Here is a 21625-nt window from a genome sequence, read left to right as displayed (position 1 = left end):
TTATTCTGAGGTTGTGAATAAGTACACAAGCCTTGATGCCTACCCCCTGCCCCGGCTGGATGATGTAATGAATAAGGTTGCTCAGTATGATGTATTCAGCACAATCGACCTGAAAAATGTGTATCACCAAATTCCCATCAATGAGAATGACAAACCCTTCACTGCTTTTGAAGCTAACTCTGGTTTGTATCAGTTCACCCGAATACCCTTTAGGGTTACAAACGGAGTTGCTTGTTTTCAGCAAATTGTCGATGAAATTATTAGTTCTGAGGACTTACACAACACCTTTGGATACCTGGACAATATTTTCATCTGTGGAAAGGATCAGGAGCAACACGATGAGAATCTAGCAAAATTTATCAAAGTAACAGAAAAACGGAAAATTACGTACAATAAAGTGTGTGTTTTCTGTGAATGAACTGAGCTCCATGGGTTATATCATTGGACCCAATGGTCAAATTAAGAATGCTCCCCTTGAGTTGGAAACTGATGCCTCTGATTGTGCTCTTTCTGGAGTCCTCAACCAAAATGGTAGACCAGTTGTTTTTTTTCTCACGAACTCTACACGGCTCTGAACTAAACCATCCAGCTGTTGAAAAGGAAGCAGCTGTCATTATAGAAGCAGTTAGATATTGGCGTCGTTACCTCTTGGGGAAGCACTTCAAACTTATTACTGATCAGAAATCAGTAAAATTTGTTTACGACCAAAATCACCATAGTCGAATAAAAAACAATAAATTGCTCTGTTGGAGATTGGAGCTTTCATGCTTCAATTTCGACATTATCTATCGCCCTGGTGAGAATAATCTTGTAGCTGACATATTGACACATGCTTCTTGCGCTAATGTGAATAGTAGCAACAATCTCTTCAATTTGTATCAATCCTTGTGCCATCCTGAGATTACAAGGATGATGGTCTTCATAAGGAGTAGAAACCTCCCTTACTCTCTTGAGGATATTTGGCAGATGAAAAAGGACTGTATTGTTTGTAACAAGTGCAAATCAAGATTTTTCCACCCTGTTGATGGGAATTTAATCAAATCAACTCAACCTTTTGAGAGGTTGAACCTTGATTTTAAAGGACCCCTACCTTCATCTACCCCAAATAAGTATATATTGGTATTAGTTGATGAATACAGCCGCTTCCCATTTGTATACCCTTGCAAAGACACAAGTACCCATAGTGTACTGCAATCTTGCTCCCACCTGTTTTCTATATTTGGCATGCCCAGCCAAGTTCATTCAGATAACGGGAGTTGTTTCAAGAGTGCTGAGTACAAGAATTATATGCACGGCAAAGGGATCTCCACCAGCTACAGCACTCCATATCACCCGCAGGGAAATGGTCAAGTGGAGCGAATGAATGGAACAGTGAAAAACTATTTGATTAGCATTGGAAGACAAAGGTGTGGTTAAATACAATGACCCCACAACTCAATCTTCACTCTTCAATCCTGCAGTCCAATGCACTTCTGACAGCAATTGCTTCTGCCAAACAAAAAAGACACCCTCTCTCCCAAATACAGGCTTTTTATAGGACAAAACCGTCCAAAGTTATTTGCATACTCTTCCCATGATCTCTAGTCTATAAATAGACGCAGTGGCCATTCTCTTCTTCTTCTTTCACTCTCTGAAGCGGGCGTTGCCAGTGGTAAAAGGTTTGCACGATTTTTTTTTTTTTTTTTTTTTACTACACGCCCCCATGATCTAAAGATCATTCACATCTCATAATCCCGTGTCCATATCGGCGCATTGCGTTCTCTTTACGGTCTCTGCATCGGCACCGGTTCATCTTCATCACTCCCTGCCTCAGTACCACCATCCTCATCACCTAAATGGACCACACGTCTTAAATCTAAAACATGTCATGGCATTCCATTGACACTTAAGTTGTTTGGGGATTGCACTCCTGTTATCACTCCTCTTCCCCACTGCGTTGTGCATCGGACATTAGGCGGTTTCACCCAAACTTCTCCTATTTGGATTCTGGCTGGTCCTTGATCATTAATTTCCGGTGACATGTCTCTAGGATGTTTCCATTCGTAATTAAAGATTGCTCTATGTGGTACTGTGTCATCTCTTTGCCCGACCTTAGGGGACATGTTGTACCAAAATGTGGCCTCTTCAGGCGATATTCTTCCTCTCTCAGCTATTGCTTTCATGGTCCGATGATGTCGCTCCACAATGCCATTTCCTCCAGGTCTGTAGGCTGCCCTGTAATAACTTTTAATCTTCCATTTTTTTAGCATCGTCTGAAAGATTTCTGAGCGAAAAACAGTGCCGTTGTCCATTATCACCTCCCTTACTAGACCTCGTTCAAGCATCACCTTTTCTAATTCAGTTGCAACTGCAGATGCGGCTTCCACTCGCAGTTCCTTCCATATCGCCAGTCTACTTGGCCCACAATCAATTATTGATAAGTACGCTCCCCCTCGGTAGTGAGCTATGTCAATAGCTAGTCTCGTCCAGTTCGTTAAAACTCCAATTTCCCCAGGATTATATATATTTGAGGCAGGATCGATCGATTGACACCGAACACAGTTCTTTACTATCATCTGAATTTCTTCCCGTTTTACATTCGGATCCACTTGCCTCACCAAATATAATGTTCTCTCCACTCCCATGTGATGCATGTCATGCAACTCTTTAATTTCTCCAATTCCAAGACAGCATATCTGCGCCTCCTCTTTCTCAATTAACCACTGTTTTTTTATCCGTGTTAGCGCATCTGCCTTGTTTCTTTCAGAAGGCACAAACACTGCTTTTATTTGCAGTTTCAATTCAGACATCAACTCTCTAAGCATCCCTAATCTCCGCTTTATTATTACTTCTCCGGCACCCTTTGTTCGTATTCTGCCACTCTCCTCCACAGTAGAGTTCACCCAACTGAGTACAGTGGCTGAATCAGTTCTTATTTCAATATTTGTCAGTCTCCATTTGATAGCTAAATTGACACCCTTTAGAACAGCATCTAATTCAGCTATGTTAATGTGATTAAAGTCATCACTTTTCCTCAGCCAAGTTGCATCTTCCGCCACCACACCGCCAATCTCGACAACCACGCCAGTTGCAACATTGCTTGCATCACACCACACGACTCCTGTGCTCACTTCAGGTATGTGCCAAGCGCCATTAACAGGGTCTTCTTTTTTCACCTCAGCTAGAACCTCCTGCATCACTTTCATGGTTCTGCAATCAACTTTTTCTTCCCAATCCATTCCATTTGCTCTTCTTTTCACATAACTGCATGCTAATCGCAGCCATCCAGCAATTGGATAGTGCCCCAATAATTTACCACAGATCGAAAATAGCTCCCACCTACTAATTTCTCCTCCTATCTCTGGGATCTCGTTGCCTCTCCTGAACATTAGTGCACCCATCTTATTTTTCATAAGCTTAAGGCCCAGTGCCGCTCCTCCGTCCAGGGATTCCGGAGATTTTGCTGCTAACCCAAACCCCTTCAAATGTTCCACAACTTCCTGTGTCGATATTTTCGTTACGTCTACCATTATATCATCAATGTATGAATCAGTGGCCTCTTTCGTCCTACTTCCTTTCTTTAATACTGTTTTTAAAATGGCTGCCATAATCTTTGGTGCGACATTAAGTCCGAATCCTAATCGTGTTAGGCAATAGGTTTTTCCTTTATAACAGACCAGCTGGTACTGCCATAGTTCCTTTGCCATATGTAGTTGCAGGTAGGCAGACTTAAGGTCCACTATTGCGGTCCCTCCTACCAACTGTCTCCACTTTATCTTTTCATCACATACATCTATTATATCGCTCCCTGTATGACACGCCACAAAACGGTTCAACTCACGAAAGTCGAACACTGGCCTAACTTTCCTTTTTGTGGCCTGAAATACTGCCATCAATGGCAACACGCCTTTTCTTTCTCTTTTCCATGGTAACAGAATACCATCCGATATCCATCTTTCCACCTCTTTCTCGAATTCTAATTTCTTATCGCCTTCCAGAGAGTTTTTATAATATTGGACTTTGTTCTGCAATACTGGAGGCTCTCCCTTCCATGTCCATCTTACTGTCCATTTATCTCCATCGAAGTTTGCTTCAAAGTCTTTATCCTCGATTTTTGCAAACATTCGGCACATTGTATATCTCCAAACTTCACTTTGGCTTTCTTTATAGTTACACCTCCCAACTCATTAATCACGTCCATTCCAATTATGACGTCGATCCCATCAACGATGTGATTCATCAAGATTGCCCTCACCTTTACGTGCATTCCACAGACTTTTATCTCCACTTGTCTGGCTCCTTTACATTCTATATTCCTCCCATCAACTGCTTTCACTGTACCACTCCTTCCATATCCCTTCAAAAGTTTGGAATTGATTAAAGTAGTGGTGCACCCAGTATCGACAAGTGCAGTCATTACAGAATCATTCACCTCTACTTCTATTATAGGAAGAGGCCAGTATCGCGCCTTCATTTCATTGCTAGGGTAGCTTGCGGCGCAGAAGCTCCCCCTTGCCCGTTTCCCTGAATCTGAGGACAATATCTCGCAATGTGGCCAAATTTTCCACAATTGTAGCATGTTGCCCTGGCCCTAGGGATCTCTGTGCAATCTTTTTTTAGGTGCGGTCCTTGACATCTAAAGCACTGAAGGCTTGATTCTTTCTTTCCCTTATTAGTCTCATTAGTTTGCGCACTTACGGCCAATGTCCGAGTTTCTACGACCCTTTTGCTGACTAAAAGCCGTGCAGTCGGTATCAGTTTGCTGACATCCATTCTCTCTATGTTCGGTAGCTGCTGTAATGCCACAGATACATCGTCTGGGAATCCAGTTATGAATGCCAGTTTGGCTTTATGTTCCAGCCCTCTTCCCAGATATCCCGCCAGTCCAGCCAATCTTTTGATTTTATTAGCATAAACATCCACCGATTCTCCTGCCCACTTGAATCATTGCAGTTTTTCGTATGCCTCAAAAGGCTCCTCAGTGAAGGCGGTCACGAGTCTCATCTCTATCAGTTCTGCACCTTCTTGTTCTGCATTATTCATCTCAAGATAGAGAGCGAGTGCATCTCCCTGCAAAAAAAGTGGAATAAAACTGGCAAGGTCTGGCACACCAGTTTTACTTTCTTTATCCATCCGACTACATCACCTTCTCCACTAAAAGGTGGTATCACATCTTTTCCCAATCTCAACATCCCAGATTCCATGATCTGTTCTTGGTCGGAATAGCTTGTGGTTAAATACAATGACCCCACAACTCAATCTTCACTCTTCAATCCTGCAGTCCAATGCACTTCTGACAGCAATTGCTTCTGCCAAACAAAAAAGACACCCTCTCTCCCAAATACAGGCTTTTTATAGGACAAAACCGTCCAAAGTTATTTGCATACTCTTCCCATGATCTCTAGTCTATAAATAGACGCAGTGGCCATTCTCTTCTTCTTCTTTCTTCTTTCACTCTCTGAAGCGGGCGTAAAAGGTTTGCACGATTTTTTTTTTTTTTTTTTGATTTTTTTACTACAACTGAACACCGAGAAGAGGTTTTAGCAGACTCCCTCCATTCCATTTTTAATATCCACAGCCACAAATGAGACACCTCATGAGCGCCTGTTTAAACACCCAAGAAGATCAGTGTCCGGGACAGCAGTACCATCTTGGATGACTGAATCTGGTTTTGTTTTAATGCGGAGACACAACTGGTTAACTAAACATGAACCTCTGGTTGATAAGGTTGAACTTCTAGATGCTAACCCCCATTATGCCTTTGTTCGATCTAACGAGAGTAGGCAGATGACTGTATCTACACATGACTTGGCCCCATTGAAAGACTTTCAATTCACCGATCACTCACATTACTCGGAAAACTGGAATGATACACCAGCAGATCAGCAAGAGGAAAATTCACCCCCACCTGTAGAACCACCTGTTTTGCGACGGTCAGAAACGTAGTAGAAGACCACCAGATAAGTTGAATTTTTGATTATAGAGTTAAGTGAATCTTGATTAAATTTATTTTCCGCATCAGAACTATTAAATTGCACTCCTTGTGCTGGCTGAATTAGTGAGTTATAACATTGCGAACCTGAACTATTAAACTACATTCCTTGCATTGGTTGTGATCAACCCACCTTGAATGAACTTTCCACCCACGGCAGGAACTTTCTAATTTAATGGAGGGGAGAATGTTGTATTGTGTTTCGTATGGATACAAAACTTCCCAATAGCACTCTCCCTGACGAAGCACTAGCTCCGTATACTACTCTAGTAGTGTCCGCCATGTTACTTTATAGTGTTGACGTCGGACCCGACATATCGTTCTTTTGTGCTAATAAAAACCTTATTTAAAGGATATACAGTATTTGTTTTACTTACAACAATTGGTCATATATGCAAAGGGAGTTTTATGTATAAAACCTTGTCTTTTCACTTGAGTACAAGTATTCTCAACATATTAACAGTGTGTTCTTTTCTGGGCCACTGTTAACATGCGTTTGCGTCATTAATGATGGCTCCATCAGTATCAAGAGCCATTTTCAAAGCCAGAGAGATCACATCAAATCTAACCTCTCAGCCAAGCTCCTGCCAATAATGATAGTAGTTTCTGCAGTCAACAATTCATGAATGGAATTTTACACAGGCTGTATTACAGACCATTTGGAAATAGTATTGTAAAGAGGTGTCATTGTACAGTAAGATGACTTGTTACATGAAAGAGTGATTCTGTTATGGCAGATGTCTTTGTCTGCACCAGCCAATTTGCTGCATTCATGCTAGATTCAAATGAACAGAATTTATGTTGTGAACCCGTCAGTTACCAAGGGATCTTGGCATGGTACAAAAAGGGGGACGCAGTTTCAACTCAGCATTGATAACACTCACTACAACGATTGCCACTTTTTAACACTAATCAGTTGAGAACCTACACAAGTTTTTCAAAATTTAGAAACAGCCACAGTACCAAATTCACAGTTGACAGTCATTGAGGGCATGCTTTGGCACGAGGAGACATGCAATGCATCTATTGCTCAGTTCAGCATTTCCAATGGACAATAATGGTGACACCGCATTAAAGAATAATGGATCATGCGAACCAGACTTCAATGCAAGTAGCATTAGCACCTTGTTTAAGAGTAGAAGAGAAACAGGACCGAGCTTTGCTGCCTCATTTCACAATGATGCATGCATACCTAAATATGTTTGACAATTGGGAGAGGGGGTGACTGCTATCTCATTCTAATGGAGTGCTAGGATAAATAACTGTCCCTTACTGTTACTTGTGTAATCAATCATACGACCAGGGTGGAGTGTGAAACTTACAGAGTTTAATGCGACTACAATGTTTTGTTTGCCACACACAAATATTCCAAATATCTACAAAAATTCCTACAAAAAATAAAACGTAGGTTATAAAAAAAAAATGATATAAACAATAAATTAACTTAAAATACAAACAAGAAAGAAAAAGCAACAATGTACAAATAAAAAAGATACACGTCAACAATGTAAATAAAAATCAGTGATCTCCGTTTTCTGTTTCAAGAACTCAACTTTCATTTTGTATGATCGTTTTCGGTGTAACAGTATTTTACTGAGACATTATGGTAATCCATTAGTTAATTTGTATATATAAATAAAACATTTTGTTTACTTACCAGATGAAGAAAAGTACAAGAGGCGCAAACAAACTTGAAAGATACGGAACGCAACAACGCCATGTTGTACTTTCTTGGTTCAGTGTTTTTTTTTTTTTTTAATTATTTCGTTTTACTTGTGTCTCTCTTTAAACGTTTAAATAAAGCTACGTTGCCGATTTGAATTAGTTTGTAGTTTTTCTTTTAGATTAAGATATTTCGGCAGACTTATAAAAGAAAAGAAAATATATTGTTATCTATTAAAATTGGATTAATAAAGAATTTCCAAAATAAAGATAATTTAATTTTTAAATAAAAATTACTAACTATTTTATTTTCAATAACATTAAAAAGGATAATTTGGCAAAAAAAAAAAAAAAAAAAATGAATAAAAATATTTTATCAAAATAATAATAGTAAAATCTTACATAAGAAATAGTTTATAGGTCATTTTTTAATTTAAAAAATATTTTATGCAAATAATAAAATAGATTCGAATAAATCAAAAAAGAAAAAGGGAGTTAGTTTTTTTTTACTTATTAAAAACCTCATTGTTTTTTACCAACTAGAAATTTAGAAATATTTTTAAAAAATGATTTCGAAATAGAATTAACAATTTTGAATCATTTTTTTTCTACAAATAAAAATAATCATAAAACATCCCTTTTTGGTTTTCAGATTTTGCAAATAATTTAAATTAAAAAAATAGCCAAAATGTTGCGCTTTTTAAACCGAAAAATAAAGTTAAAACCGTTTAATGGATTCAACGTAATTTTAGCTGGCTCAAATAAATTTCGGATGAAAAGTAGTTTTTTTTTTTTTTTTTTTTAAATCTATTTTAAAATGTTAAATTTTGTTAAGTACATTTTTGGTATCATAATTACTAACTAAACATTAAATACTCATTTTTTTTTTAGAAATGATGCCGAAATAATTGAATATTTTCTTAATGTTTTGGTTCTTCGCAAAGAATGCTGGCATTTTTTGTCCCTGTATGATGATCGTCACAAGACGGTAAATGACAGCCGTCATCAACGTGACACGTTTTAGTTCTTTTTAAATATATCAGATTACTTTATCAGATTAAGAATTAATAATAGTAAAATTGGCGAGATTGCTGGAAAGCGTTTATTCTTCAGATTCATTCGGTTTTACATAAGAGCTTCGTAATAGTAGTAGTAAGTGATATGACGGTTGCTAGGAAGAGACAAGAAGCGGCGGGTGATTTAGAAGCAGTGGATACGGGGGAAAAAAAAAAAAAAAAGGTAGCATGTCTCAATAACACTAGAAACTATTTCCGTGATGATTACTTCTAAAAATGCTTGTATTTATTTGCACCCCCACCCTCCTACACGCTAAGTGGCAAAGTTAGTCAAATCAATGTTGGGGAATCTATTTTTCCAAGTAAAAAGAGGAAGGCTGGGAATAGAAATACCGGTATCATCCTATCGGTATGCTCAACCCCAGCCTCGAACGCAAACAGACTCAAAGTCCATTTACACTGAACACAGTTTTGCTGTTTTACTTTAGAAACTTGCAGGTGATTTTTTTTTTTAACCTTTTAAAATAAAGAGAGAGTCAAAGGAAATTTCATTTATTTTCATTCACTTTGCTATTAAATATATATCCTTGCTGGGCTTCACATTTTGATCGAAGCAAAGTATGGTTCTTCTATTCGGTCCTAAGAAGCCATTTACCTTTCATTCAGAGAGGATTGGTTGGTTTATCAACGATCGCTTGGAGCAGCTATACCAGTTATGGCCAACGGATTTGATTAGAACAAATTTTGCACCCGCTTGGTGGGAGGAGCTGTATTTGCTCTTATGAATTGACCTCATGCCTAACTTTGCTGCAGTGTGCATACTGAGGGGGATAAATGTGTTGATTGTCCATCGAATCAGATGATGACGTTATCATTTTGCATCTCATCTATGAATACAGAAGTGGCTCTGCAGTCCCAGCCTAAAGCCACATAGTCTGGAACAGGGGGGGGGCGCTGGAAGTCAGTTGTTGGGGAAACTGCTCTCTGGCAGCAGTGAGCTTCTTGCATCGAGCCTCTTCACAATTGGAAGCAGCTCTATGAGCCTCACCATTTTAGTCTGTCCATCAATTTCTTGTGCGGGTCATTCACAGCCACTTTATGTAAGACTTGTTCTGTGATCAGTCTAGCACTCAGCTCTTTTCATGGCACAGGTCACATGGACGTCACTGATGTCTTGTTGGCAGATGATGATGAAGTCTATCATGTGCTAGAGTTTCAACCTCGAGTGTATCCAGGTGATCTTGTCTGTCATCCTAAACAAGGTTGTGGGAGCCTTTGCTAGTCTCACACAAAAATATGCGTTCACATCTCAAGCTATATTACTTGTCATATACATACGCGCACACAAATATACGTGCGCACGTCCACACACGTACATATATTCACGTTCGCGTATATACACTCACATTCACATGTATACACACACACGCTAACGTACGCACATATACTCACACACACGTACACACACAAGGACAACGTCACTTCCCCTTTCAAAGGAAATCCACACATGCGCAAAAGACCACCGGAAACAAGTATAAAAGCAAGAGCAATAAGCAGCATCTTCCTTTTTCAGACCAGCTCTCGAGCTGAGAGGTTCGGCTAACCAGCCGCCTCCCTTTCAGGAGGCGCATGCTCGCTCGCGTCACATCCCCTGCGACTATGTATGGGGCACGAGCTAACAGACGGTATGTACACTTTATATGCTTTCTCTCTCCATGGCCTCGATTGACATTTTCTCATTTTCTCTCTCTCTATACTACAACAGATTTTCCTCCTCACCAGTAAACAGCGAGAGACAAACGCGGACATGAACACGTGTTGTACCCTTTTCTTTCACTTGTTTCTTCACAAAATAAACCCTAGTTCGTTTAATTCAAGTAAATGCGTTGTTCGTTCCTTCCTTAAAGCAATTCATTTTTCCTTTCCCAATTCAAATCATTTCTCATATTTTGTACGACTGGGGGATATATATAATATATCCACCAGTCCACTATTGGTGATTCAAAGGCTGTGCTCTGTACTTTTGCTGAGGAGAAGCAGGCTGTTGTCAACAGAAGAGCTGTGTCCAGATACACCTAACAGAACTGCACTTCTACATTCTCTTGAACTGAGGAACAAATTTATTAACAAATTTAAAAGTATTTGGCATAACGACTATTTGTTATTGCTTAGGGTAGTCGATACTAATATAAGGGATGACTGTCCCCCGAAGGTGTCCATAGGCGAGATTGTGCTTATGAAATCTCTGAATAAGTCTTGACCCTCCTGGAGTTTAGACAAAATACTTAGACTAATTGTTGGTAATAATGGTAAAGTTTGCTCGACCTGGGTATTGAGGGAAGGGTGTGAGCAATTCCAATCACTAAAGCATATTTTTCCCTTGGAAGTAAAAGGTGATTCTGAATCTGCCCGAGTAGAATTTGTGGAAGAAGGGAACCCCTTCTTCTGCCTGGCTTGTTCAGTCATTAATGACGGATCAGCGCCCATGATGTGCTGTGACTCATGTGATACATGGTATCATTTCAGTTGTGTCGGGGTTAGTCAGCAGGAGACCATGGGTGAGTGGCTTTGTCCGAATTGTGTGGATAAAATGTCACAAAAAATAAAATTTTATGCTGTTTTAATTCTAAGTTTTCAAGATGCTGATATTCATTTATTTATTTGGTTCTTGCTAAAATGATCGCCTTAAATCAATAAAAAAAAAAGAGGAGGAAGGGGTAAATTAAAAAACAAAGAATAGTTTCTCTTGTTAACAGTATCTCTCGTTCCTTCATTTCCTTTTCTTCCTAAGCGAAGTAACTAAAAAACCCAATATGATGATCGGGTCTAACCTTAAATCTATTGATTATAAAAAGGGCCCAGCCTCTTTAAGAAAAAAAAATCACTGATAATAGTGAAGGTAATATTGTTTGAAAAAAAGCATCTCATTAAATCTTAAAATCAGTATTCATGAGTTATATGTCCAACAGAGACTTCTTTTAAGGTCAGAACTTAAGACCTGTTAATAATAATAATTCAGTTCATGAACTTTATTTATGAACTTCTTGATGATGATTGTGATCAAAAATCGAACCCATCTACAGAAGGCATCATACCAACCCTTCCAAACGGTTATAATCACCAATCTTTGAAGATAGATGAACCTGTATCCAGTTCCTGTTGAAGATAAAAGACCTTTCGAGGGTGATACCAACTCTATTTCAGTGGCAAAAAGAGCATTCCTTTTTTTGCAACTGAGAAACTAATAAAATTTGTATTGAATTTTAAGGTAGGCCTTTGTTATACTGTTTTATTTTTGCCACTGTCTTAGAGTTAAACGTGTGAGAATCTCACATTTTTCCGTGACCAGATAGAATATAAAATAATTTGTTTGGACAAACCTTTGCTGAATTTCGATGTTTTTTTTCTTTATTCTTACACACATATATTTTTATATTTTGACAGAATTTTGGAAACGTTATCAAAATCCGTTTTCCATGGTAACATGGCTAAAGAAATGAGCAAATGAATTAAAAACCCAAAATGTGATTAAAATGATCCTAATTTTATTCAAATAAAATGTTATGGTTGCTTTTATTTTCCCGATCTAGGATTTAAAAAACCCTTAAAGAAAAATTTAAAATAAAAAACAACTACAAGAAAACAACATTTCTTACTTGAAAGGCTGAAAAAGAACATACAAAAAATAGAAAATAGTTCTTTTTAGTCCTTCTTTTAAGTGCGGTCTTTCTTTTAACAAAATGTTTTTTTCCTTGAATGGGAACCACAAAGTCACTTTTTTAATATTTTTCCTTTGTGAAGGGTCAGATTCCTTTAAATTCAAAGGAGATTAAAGAAAACCATAAAGCCGTTTTGGTAGGCTTTATGGGTACAAATAAAATAATTTTTACGTCTGTATTCCCAGATAGAGTCCAGAATGTTGTGTCTTCCTTACAAAGGATAAATTCTGATAGTAATAGGATTGATGTATAGTTTGCTTGAAGCATTGTGTGGGATAGGTGTGTAAAAGAGATTTAGAAGGCTGTCACAATGCGAGGAATGAAATATAGTCATTGTTGGTAAGAGAAGACGAGAACAAGTGGCGATTTACAAATCAATAAGTGGCGATTTACAAATCAATATGTTTATATATACATATACAATTGAATAAATATATGTATATATAAACATATATGTATGTACTTATTGATTTGTAAATCGCCACTTGTTCTCGTCTACTTTTACCAACAATGACTATATTTCATTCCTTGCATTGTAACAGCCTTCTAAATTTTTACTACATATCTGATAGTAATGTTTTTTTTCATCTAAAATAAAAATGTTCTATGAAGGAAACTTCGATTGAACTGTCTTCCAAGATGATCTCTTTTGGGGGTCACATGTGCTAATAATCTGCTCGTCTTCTTGTCAGTCAGGCTGGCGAAATTAATTTCTGTCTTTTACAGAAAAACTACCCAAAACACAACCGGTTTCTACTGTTGGCCTTTTTGAGAATAATTTTCCAATTGGTAAGGCCCTGTCACCTGATAATAACTCGGAATGAAATTACGTTGAAAGTTTAGTAACTATCAATGGAATTCCAAACAAACGTCTTTCTCTAAAGAAAAAAATCAGGAACATTATATTTAACGGCAAAACATTTTTTGACGGAGAGCAAAGCTAGCTTCCACTTCTAAGGCTGGCTATACTCGAATTGACGAAAGCGGGCAAAGATCCTTCCTTCATCACCTTCTCGCTCCATAGGGGCAGAGGAGGAGACCACCGGAAAGGAATTATGACAATGATGATGATGATGGAAGGGGAAAGAGACAAGTGGCCTGAAAAAGGCCTGTCAAAGAGTGCTTCCCTTTCACTAAATGTCAAGATGTTGAATATGTGTATAATATATATATATATATATATATATATATATATATATATATATATATATATACATTAAAAATTATTTCTTCATTAAAGTTTCAGCATTCTCCCAACAACAAAAGAAAAAAAAAATTCTTTGGGCAAATAGAATTTAAGATAATCTAAAGTTTTGTTTCTAAGGAAGAAATTTTAAATATACAATTATGGAAATAACTAGCTTAAATCATGGGTTATGCCTGCATTATCTCAAGAATCCATAACAAGCTGGTCATATCTACTCTGAAAATAGGAACGGGACGAACGTAGCTTTGCTTTTGATTAAAAAAGCTATCAGTCGCTTAATCTACATAAAGCCTAAAATGTATCAACATTAACACTGCACATGAATAACAACATGCAAGACAAAATGAACATGAATGAGCTGTTAGTACGTGCCGAAACAAAATGGCCATTGCACGCTCACTTTATTTACAAAAAACACTGTAAAAGACTGTTACACTCTCTAGTGATAAAGAGCATCAATAGTTTCATTGGAGTGTAAGGGAGATAACTCTGTCGAATATATTACATCCCTTCAATCTTACTCCGGATCACAAACAGTCTTCAAATTTTTTTGGTGGTCTCCGAATATGTCCTGACCTGCGAGAGGATGGTGATGTCGATTTTCCTACCACTGCTTTTTTTTGTCTTTTTTTGGAGCTCTCCGGTGAATGTTCAATGTCACAACTGCAACTTCTTCCATCTGCCTGCTCTCAGGTACTAAACTTTCCTCGGGAACTTCAGGTGTGCCGGAATTCTCAAAATTCTCTGCAGTGTTATCTGCTTGTATCTCAGGTGGTAGTTTCACTGCTGCCAGTGATGGGAGTTTCACAAGCTGGTCCGCATGTTTCCTTACTAGCCCTCTACCGGTTTCCACTTCAAAACTCACTGCTCCCAACTGTCTGGTAATGGTACCTTCAATCCATCGTTGAGTAGATCCATAGTTACGCACAAGTACAGGATTGGCTACTTTAAATTCACGGAGTGGTACCATTACTTTGCCCCCCCCCTTTCCATTTTATTTTTCACATTCAGAGCCCTGTATGCATCTGGCTTTGCCAAATGAAACGCCGTTCTTAACTGTCGTTTGAACATCAGCTCAGCAGGAGAAACCCCAGTTGATGAGGTGGGAGTTACCCTATAAGTGAATAAAAATCTGTTCACTTTGGTTTCAAGTGTTGCCTTGGAGTCCGTTTCCATCCTTTTAAGTGCTTCCTTGAAGGTACGTACACTTGCATTCGGCTTGACCATTTGAGGAAGGATGGTAAGGAGCTGTGAAAATGTGCCGAATTCCATTGGCATTCATGAATGTTTTGAATTCTTCACTTGTAAAACAGGGATCATTGTCACTCACGATTAATACTGGCAGTCCATGTGTTGCGAAGCTCCCTCTCAATTTCTCAATTGTGCTCATAGCAGAAGATGATTTCATTATGCATATTTCAGTCCACTTTGAATGAGCATCCACTACTATCAAAAACATGTGCCCCAAAAATGGACCCACATAATCTAAGTGGATTCTCTCCCATGGTGAACTTGGATATTCCCAGTGAAGTGAGGTGCTCGCTGGGCAAAACAACAAACAGCTCACTTAAAATTAATTTTTCAAAAACATTAATAAGAAAACAAATATTTAGAAAAATTAATTAAAAACAAATAATCAGACCTGGCTTGTTATAAGAGGTGTAAATTTATTTGCCCTGGTGTATCACACTCGTGTTTATTTTGAGTCCGAAAAAAAAGAAGAAGAAATCCTTCTCGACTGGCGTTAAGTTGGAAAGAAACGATAAATTAATTTTCTTTAGAAAAGCCGTTCGGGTAAGGAGCGGAGTGAATAGATAAGAAGAATGTTTTTCTTTTTTTTTTGTGTGGTTTCACCATTGGAACCGGCAAAGGGTGTGTCGCGCACGAGCGACAGAGCGTGGCAGTAATGCGTATTACTCCTCCGGTGTTCGCGAGCAAAAAGAGAGCGAGAAACTCCTCAAATTTAGCGCCACGGCTTTTTTTTGTCTTTTTTTGGAGCTCTCCGGTAAATGTTCAATGTCACTGTCAAAATTAGTTCCGGGGTAGACGCTACATACCCCCCTACTAGACAGTATGTCGAACAAAAGAAAGTGGAAAAGTCACTGGGTATACACAGCAAATCGGTGAGGACGTTGCACTGATCTGCCCGATCTGGTAGAAGTTGTAATTACTGGTGAATCGAAGTTTCCGTTCTGAACTGCAGTGTTTTGTGTCCGTTTGCGTGCTAGCACATCGTCATCCAGAATAGCTTTCTTCAGGCAATCAACACTGACTGTATCTCGTCTTCCATCAATGTCGATAACGAAGAACTTTGAGTAGCGTTTCAATACCTTAAAGGGACCGGAATACGGTGTTTGCAGTTGAGCTGTGCCTCCATCGCTCCGAACAAACACATGAGTTCACGATTGTATGTCTTTGGGGACATGAGTGCGTGTGTTCTGTGTTCTCGGGGCAACGTTAAAAGGTTTCGCCAAGTATTCCCTCACACGAGAGGTATAACTTGTTGGGTCAGGCATGCGTGTAGGAGTGGTCGGTGCGACCATCTGTCCAGGGAGAGTCAGCGTTGTTCCGTAAATCATTTCGGCAGACGTAAAGCCAATATCTGCTTTTATGGTGGATCTGATGCCTAATAGAATGAAGGGGAGGTACTCTGTCCACCTGTTAGGGTCGGAATGTGCTCTAATAGCTGCTTTCAACTGACGGTGCAGACGCTTGATCATGCCATTTGCCGCCGAGTGGTACGAGGTAGTCCTTATGTGTTTGCTTCCCAGTAGGCGAGACAACTCAGAAAAAAGATAGGAATCGAATTGTCTGCCCCTATCGGTTGTGTAACCAGGGCTCGGGCAACAGTTTCTGCGGAAATATCTGCGATGGGGATGGCTTCAGGCCATCTAGAGAATCTGTCGATCCAAGTCAATAAGTATGTACAGTTTTTCGAATGTGGGAGTGGACCCACTAAATCTATGTGAACGTGTTGAAATCGTGCCTCAGGGGTTGCGAAGGTAGCAAGGGGACTTTTAATATGCCTCTGTACTTTCGATTTCTGGCAAGGGACACAACTCTTGGTCCATTCGCAAACGTCTTGGTTAATGGCTGTCCAGATGAAACGAGAAGTCACCAGCTTCTGCGTGGAATGAATGCCAGGATGTGACAAGTTGTGTAATTGAAAGAAGACAGCTCGCCTATGCTTAAGGGGTACATAGGGGCGTTCATGACCGTTCGAAACATCGCACCATATCGTCTCGTTGGAACAAGGTACTGGGACTTGCTTGAAAGTTAGATTTTCGGAGTGACGTAAGCGATTTAGTTCTTCGTCATCCCGTTGGTCGATGGCGATCTGGTGGAGGTCGATCTCGTCAATCGCTTGAATGGCATCGATGTGCATTCTCGACAATGCATCTGCAACTATGTTCTCCTTCCCTCTGATATACTTGATATCCGCAGTAAATTGTGATATGAAATCCAAATGGCGAGCTTCCCTGGGTGAGTGTTTTCCGGACTTGGCAAGCAAAGCATGCGATAACAGCTTGTGATCCGTAAAAAGCATGAAAGTGGATCCTTCCATGTAACGAAAGTGTTTAACTGCGCAGTATGCAGCCAAAAGTTCCCTGCTGAAAGTGCTGTATTTGGTTTCAGCATGCTAAAGACGCCTTGAGAAAAAAGCTAGTGGTTGCCAAGTATTATTCACTAATTATTGCAGTACACCTCCAATGCCAACGTCGGATGCATTGACGGAATAAGCTAGGGGTGCATCTGGACGGGGAAACCCCAACATTGTCGCTTCTGTTAATGCCTGCTTGACCTTATCAAAGGAACGTAATTCCGTTTCGCTTAATGTAATCGTCTCATTTTTTTTGTTTTTATTTCTGAGTATGTTGGTTAATGGCTGCACGATTTCAGCACAATGGGGCACGAAACGTCGATAGAAATTAATTAAACCGAGGAACTCTCGAAGTTTACGAAGTGAAGTGGGAGCTTGGTAATCGACTATAGATTCGACTTTCTCTGGAAGGGGACGGATACCTTCTTTGTCGATTAAATGGCTGAGAAACGAAAGTGAAAAAACTCCAAACTCGCATTTTTGGGGGTTAATATGTGTTCGTTACAACTCTACTTTCAACCGAGTCGTTGTTTGTTTCGTTCACCACACTCTTTTCTTCTACCTCTTCTTTTACACACGTCCGTTCGTTTTTGTGACTCAAACTCGTCTCTCTTCCCGCTTTTTTCTTCTCGTTATTTATGGAATCAGGGTACGAGATTCTCCGAGATTCCCCGAGATTCCACGAGACTTTTTTCCACATAAACGCATGCGGGCGCCATCTTGATTCTTAGTAGCCACTTTCTCCACACTCCCCCCTGATCTCACGATCACAGAGACAACAGGGGGGTGGTGATCGCCACTATCGGGTGCTTATACGAAGGGGGACAGTGCTGCTCTCGTCTTCGCGTGCGCTCTCATCCACCGCCTGATGGTCGGGGAAGGCTTCATCTCCGTGGAGGTTACTGATATCAGAGTCACTGCTTGATAGGGATGGTGCAAACCAAAGCGATGGCCCACTCGTCTCAGAGTCAGAATCACTCTCATCGTTCACTGGAGGTGGTACATGTGTCGCCGGCCGTAGGTCCCTAATGTGACGAGGTACGCCATCAACCTGGACACACTGCTGACTCACCACATCGGTCACTGTGCCTCGTTTATACTTGTCAGTACATCGGTTTCCTGGCAGCTTCACCCAGACAGCATCCCCTTTGGCATATCGATTCCGTTCTATCTCAGTGGCCACAGTTGTATCGGGGTGGATTCCTTTTTCTCGGACACGGTACTGATAGATTGCGTTTGCAGGCGCCGTTCCTGGAGAGACGCCATCCTTTGGCATGAGATTATACCAGTACACAGCTTCTGCGATGGTGCACTGCTTCCTGGCTGCAATTGTTTTGATGCTGCGATGGCTTCTCTCAGCTATACCATTGCCAGAAGGCACATAAGCGCATCTAAGCCGCAGCCACAGCCGCACACCCCATTCTTGTTAGAACTGCCTCATCTGATGGCTGCAAAAGGCTGGGTCATTGTCCGTCAGGACTTCATCGGGCGCACCTCTTTCACAGAACACGGATGACAGCTGGCGAATAATGTTGCAAGAGTCCTGGCGCCCGAGGAGTCTTGTGCCAGTTGGCACAGTTTAATATTCAAATTTAAAATCGTTAAATACAATTTAGGCGTGCAGTGCAATTGATTGTTTTGGCGCGTTAAAAAAATGAAAAATGACACCCATGCAAATTCCGGCGTGACCTTTATATACCAAAGGTGCGGACCTAGTTGAAAGCACCCCATGTGATGTCTTCCATCCAATGGAATTCCTCCTAGGACACATTTTAAAACTGATTTTCTAGAGCTCGTTTGGAGCCGATCAAATCGAATATAAACATGCACAAACACAAAATCTATCTCTTTAGTCTCTCAGCCTTTCGAGCATTCTTTCGTCTCTTTAAACTCTTCCGACTCATTCAACGCTTTCTCATATGGACTTACCACGCGTGCAAACATCAATTATTTCATTTCCACTGCTCCGCGCATTAATACTCTCTTTTAACAGACGAACATTAATATTGTCAATGTTACAAATTTGAACATTCAAAGAACACAAAAAAGAGACTCTCCATCTTTCATATGAACTCAAAAAAAAGACTGAAATATTGAGAACTATGTTTTAACTTGTTATCGTTTGTTATTTCTATTCCGGAAATAAACCTCCATTTGTGTTGCACATAAGATTTCTTATTTTTATTTTTATTATTTGTGGAGGAAGCATGTTCCCAAAAAAAAGGCCAGGCGACCCCCACAAGTTGGTGACCCGACGCAGAAATCATATGCACAACGGAATCTTATAAACTATTAAACAACCATGACTCAGCGGAAAAAGCGACAATTTTTTTTTTACCACAATTTCAAGCTCCACGTCATCGGAAAAAGTCAGTTGACAGTTTAAAGGCTTTGAAATCACTTTTGAGCGAAGAAAACAAACATGGAACCTTCCTGTGTTGAAAAACCTCTGGCAACGTTAACGGTAAATATACCAGCATTTAATCCTACGAACATAAAGACCTGGTTTATCCAAATCCAGGCCCTTTTCGACGCAAAGCGGATAACGTCTCAATGAACCAAATACTGCTACTTGGTGGAAAAACTCCCGGCAGACGTCGTCGAAGAGGTGGCGGATTTATTGGAGAATGTGCCTGAAGACAATCCATATGACGAACTTAAGGAGGCCATCTTACGACGGACAGGCTTTCCAAACGAAACAAGGTTACGCAATCTTTTCACCCAAGTAGAATTGGGAGATCGCACTCCGTCACAACTTTTGCGATACATGCGTACATTGCTAGGGGACAACAAAATATCCGAAAATATAATGAGAAGTCTGTGGCTGGATAAACTTCCAGACACAACAGTACAAATCCTAGCACCCACAACGGAAGAGACAAATATTGAAAAACTCGCCGATATGGCAGATCGAATCCATGAAAATCTGAGGCACCGCAAAGTAAACTCAGCACAAGCACAGCAGAAACAGACGTGCGACGACGATATATCGGGATTAAAAATGACGGTCGAAAATCCCACTCGACAAGTGCAGGAATTAATACAAATAAACCATCGTTACTCAGTTAATAAACGATCGGACTACCGAAAACGAAGTCTTAGTAGAGGTCGAAGCAACACACGGGAACGAGCAGACGAAATCTGTTTTTACCACAAAAAATTCGGCACACAAGCTCGGCGTTGCACTTATCCTTATTCTTTTAAAAACAAGAATCAGGGAAACGAATATTCCGGCCAGTAGAGACGACGACTGTCGCTGGATTTTCCACTAAAGGTCGTCTATTTTTTATTCGTGATAATAATCATGGATATAATTTCTTAATAGACACTGGAGCTGAAATCAGCGTGATACCACCTCTACGTAAACAAAAAGCTATTCCACAGCCTTACCACCTCCAAGCAGCTAATGGCACACAAATACCGACATACGGTGAAAAATATTTAGACGTCAATCTCGGCCTGCGCAGCACATTTCCGTGGATTTTTACCATAGCCAACGTGACGACACCAATAATAGGAGCAGATTTCCTAGCACGGTTTAATCTATCGGTAGACATGACTAGTCGCACACTGACTGATAACCAAACAAAAATCGTAATTAAAGGTATCACCACAAGATACCAGTCTACTGGGATTAGTTTTGCCTTACCTGAAGAGACGTACATTCGTCGGCTGTTTCAAAAATACCCACAACTTACTCAGCCATTCAAAGTCACGGATAATATTAAACATAATGCAAAGCATTATATTAAAATGAATAGACAACCCGTCTACGCCACACCCAGACGTCTGAAGCCGGATAAGTACAAGATCGCAAAGGACGAATTTCAACGTATGTTGCAACAAGGAATTATCCGACCTTCCAAAAGTGCGTGGTCATCTCCTCTACACATGGTACAGAAAGCAGACGCGACAACATGGCGTCCATGCGGCGATTTCAGGAGATTAAATGCACAAACTGTACCGGATAGATACCCTATCCCACACATTCACGATTTTGCAATCGGACTGCAAAATGCCACGGTATTTTCCAAACTGGATTTAGTAAAAGCGTATTACCAAATACCGGTGGCGGATGAAGATATCCATAAAACAGCACTGACCACACCATTTGGACTTTACGAATTCGTCAGAATGCCATTCGGACTTAGGAACGCTTGTCAAACCTTCCAAAGGTTAATAGACGAGGTTTTTAGGGACCTTCCATTCGTATTCGCTTACGTGGACAATGTCCTAATTGCTAGTAGAAACCTCGACGAACATAAACAACACTTGGAACAAGTTTTTCAAAAACTGTCCCATTACGGTTTAAAAATAAACTTGGACAAATGTATTTTCAGTCAGCAAGAAGTAAACTTCCTTGGACATTCAATTGATAAGGATGGTATATCACCATTACCCGAGAAAGTAAGCGCCATTACGGATTTTCCACAACCTACGTCTGTTAGA

The 21625-nt window shown here is 39.9% G+C and overlaps 1 protein-coding gene across 3 annotated transcripts in view; it reads right to left on the bottom strand.

Annotated features, from left to right (window-relative positions):
* The window catches only part of LOC145263170 (uncharacterized), a 361981-nt gene that overhangs the window by 204652 nt on the left and 135704 nt on the right, over positions 1 to 21625 (bottom strand). Inside the window, exon 1 of one of the 3 annotated variants that reach the window (XM_080120204.1) lies at positions 7629 to 8847. The exons of the other annotated variants lie outside the window; for them this stretch is intronic. Coding sequence (XP_079976330.1) covers positions 7629 to 7691 — 63 coding nt within the window. The 5' untranslated portion in view covers positions 7692 to 8847. Of the gene's footprint in view, positions 1 to 7628; positions 8848 to 21625 lie in introns of those variants that run through there. 3 annotated transcript variants of the gene reach the window in all.

This window comes from Euprymna scolopes, chromosome 38 (genome assembly GCF_053919585.1).
Source record: "Euprymna scolopes isolate OS-2025 chromosome 38, ASM5391958v1, whole genome shotgun sequence".
NCBI lineage: Eukaryota > Metazoa > Mollusca > Cephalopoda > Sepiida > Sepiolidae > Euprymna > Euprymna scolopes.
This window is presented reverse-complemented; position numbering and strand designations above follow the sequence as displayed.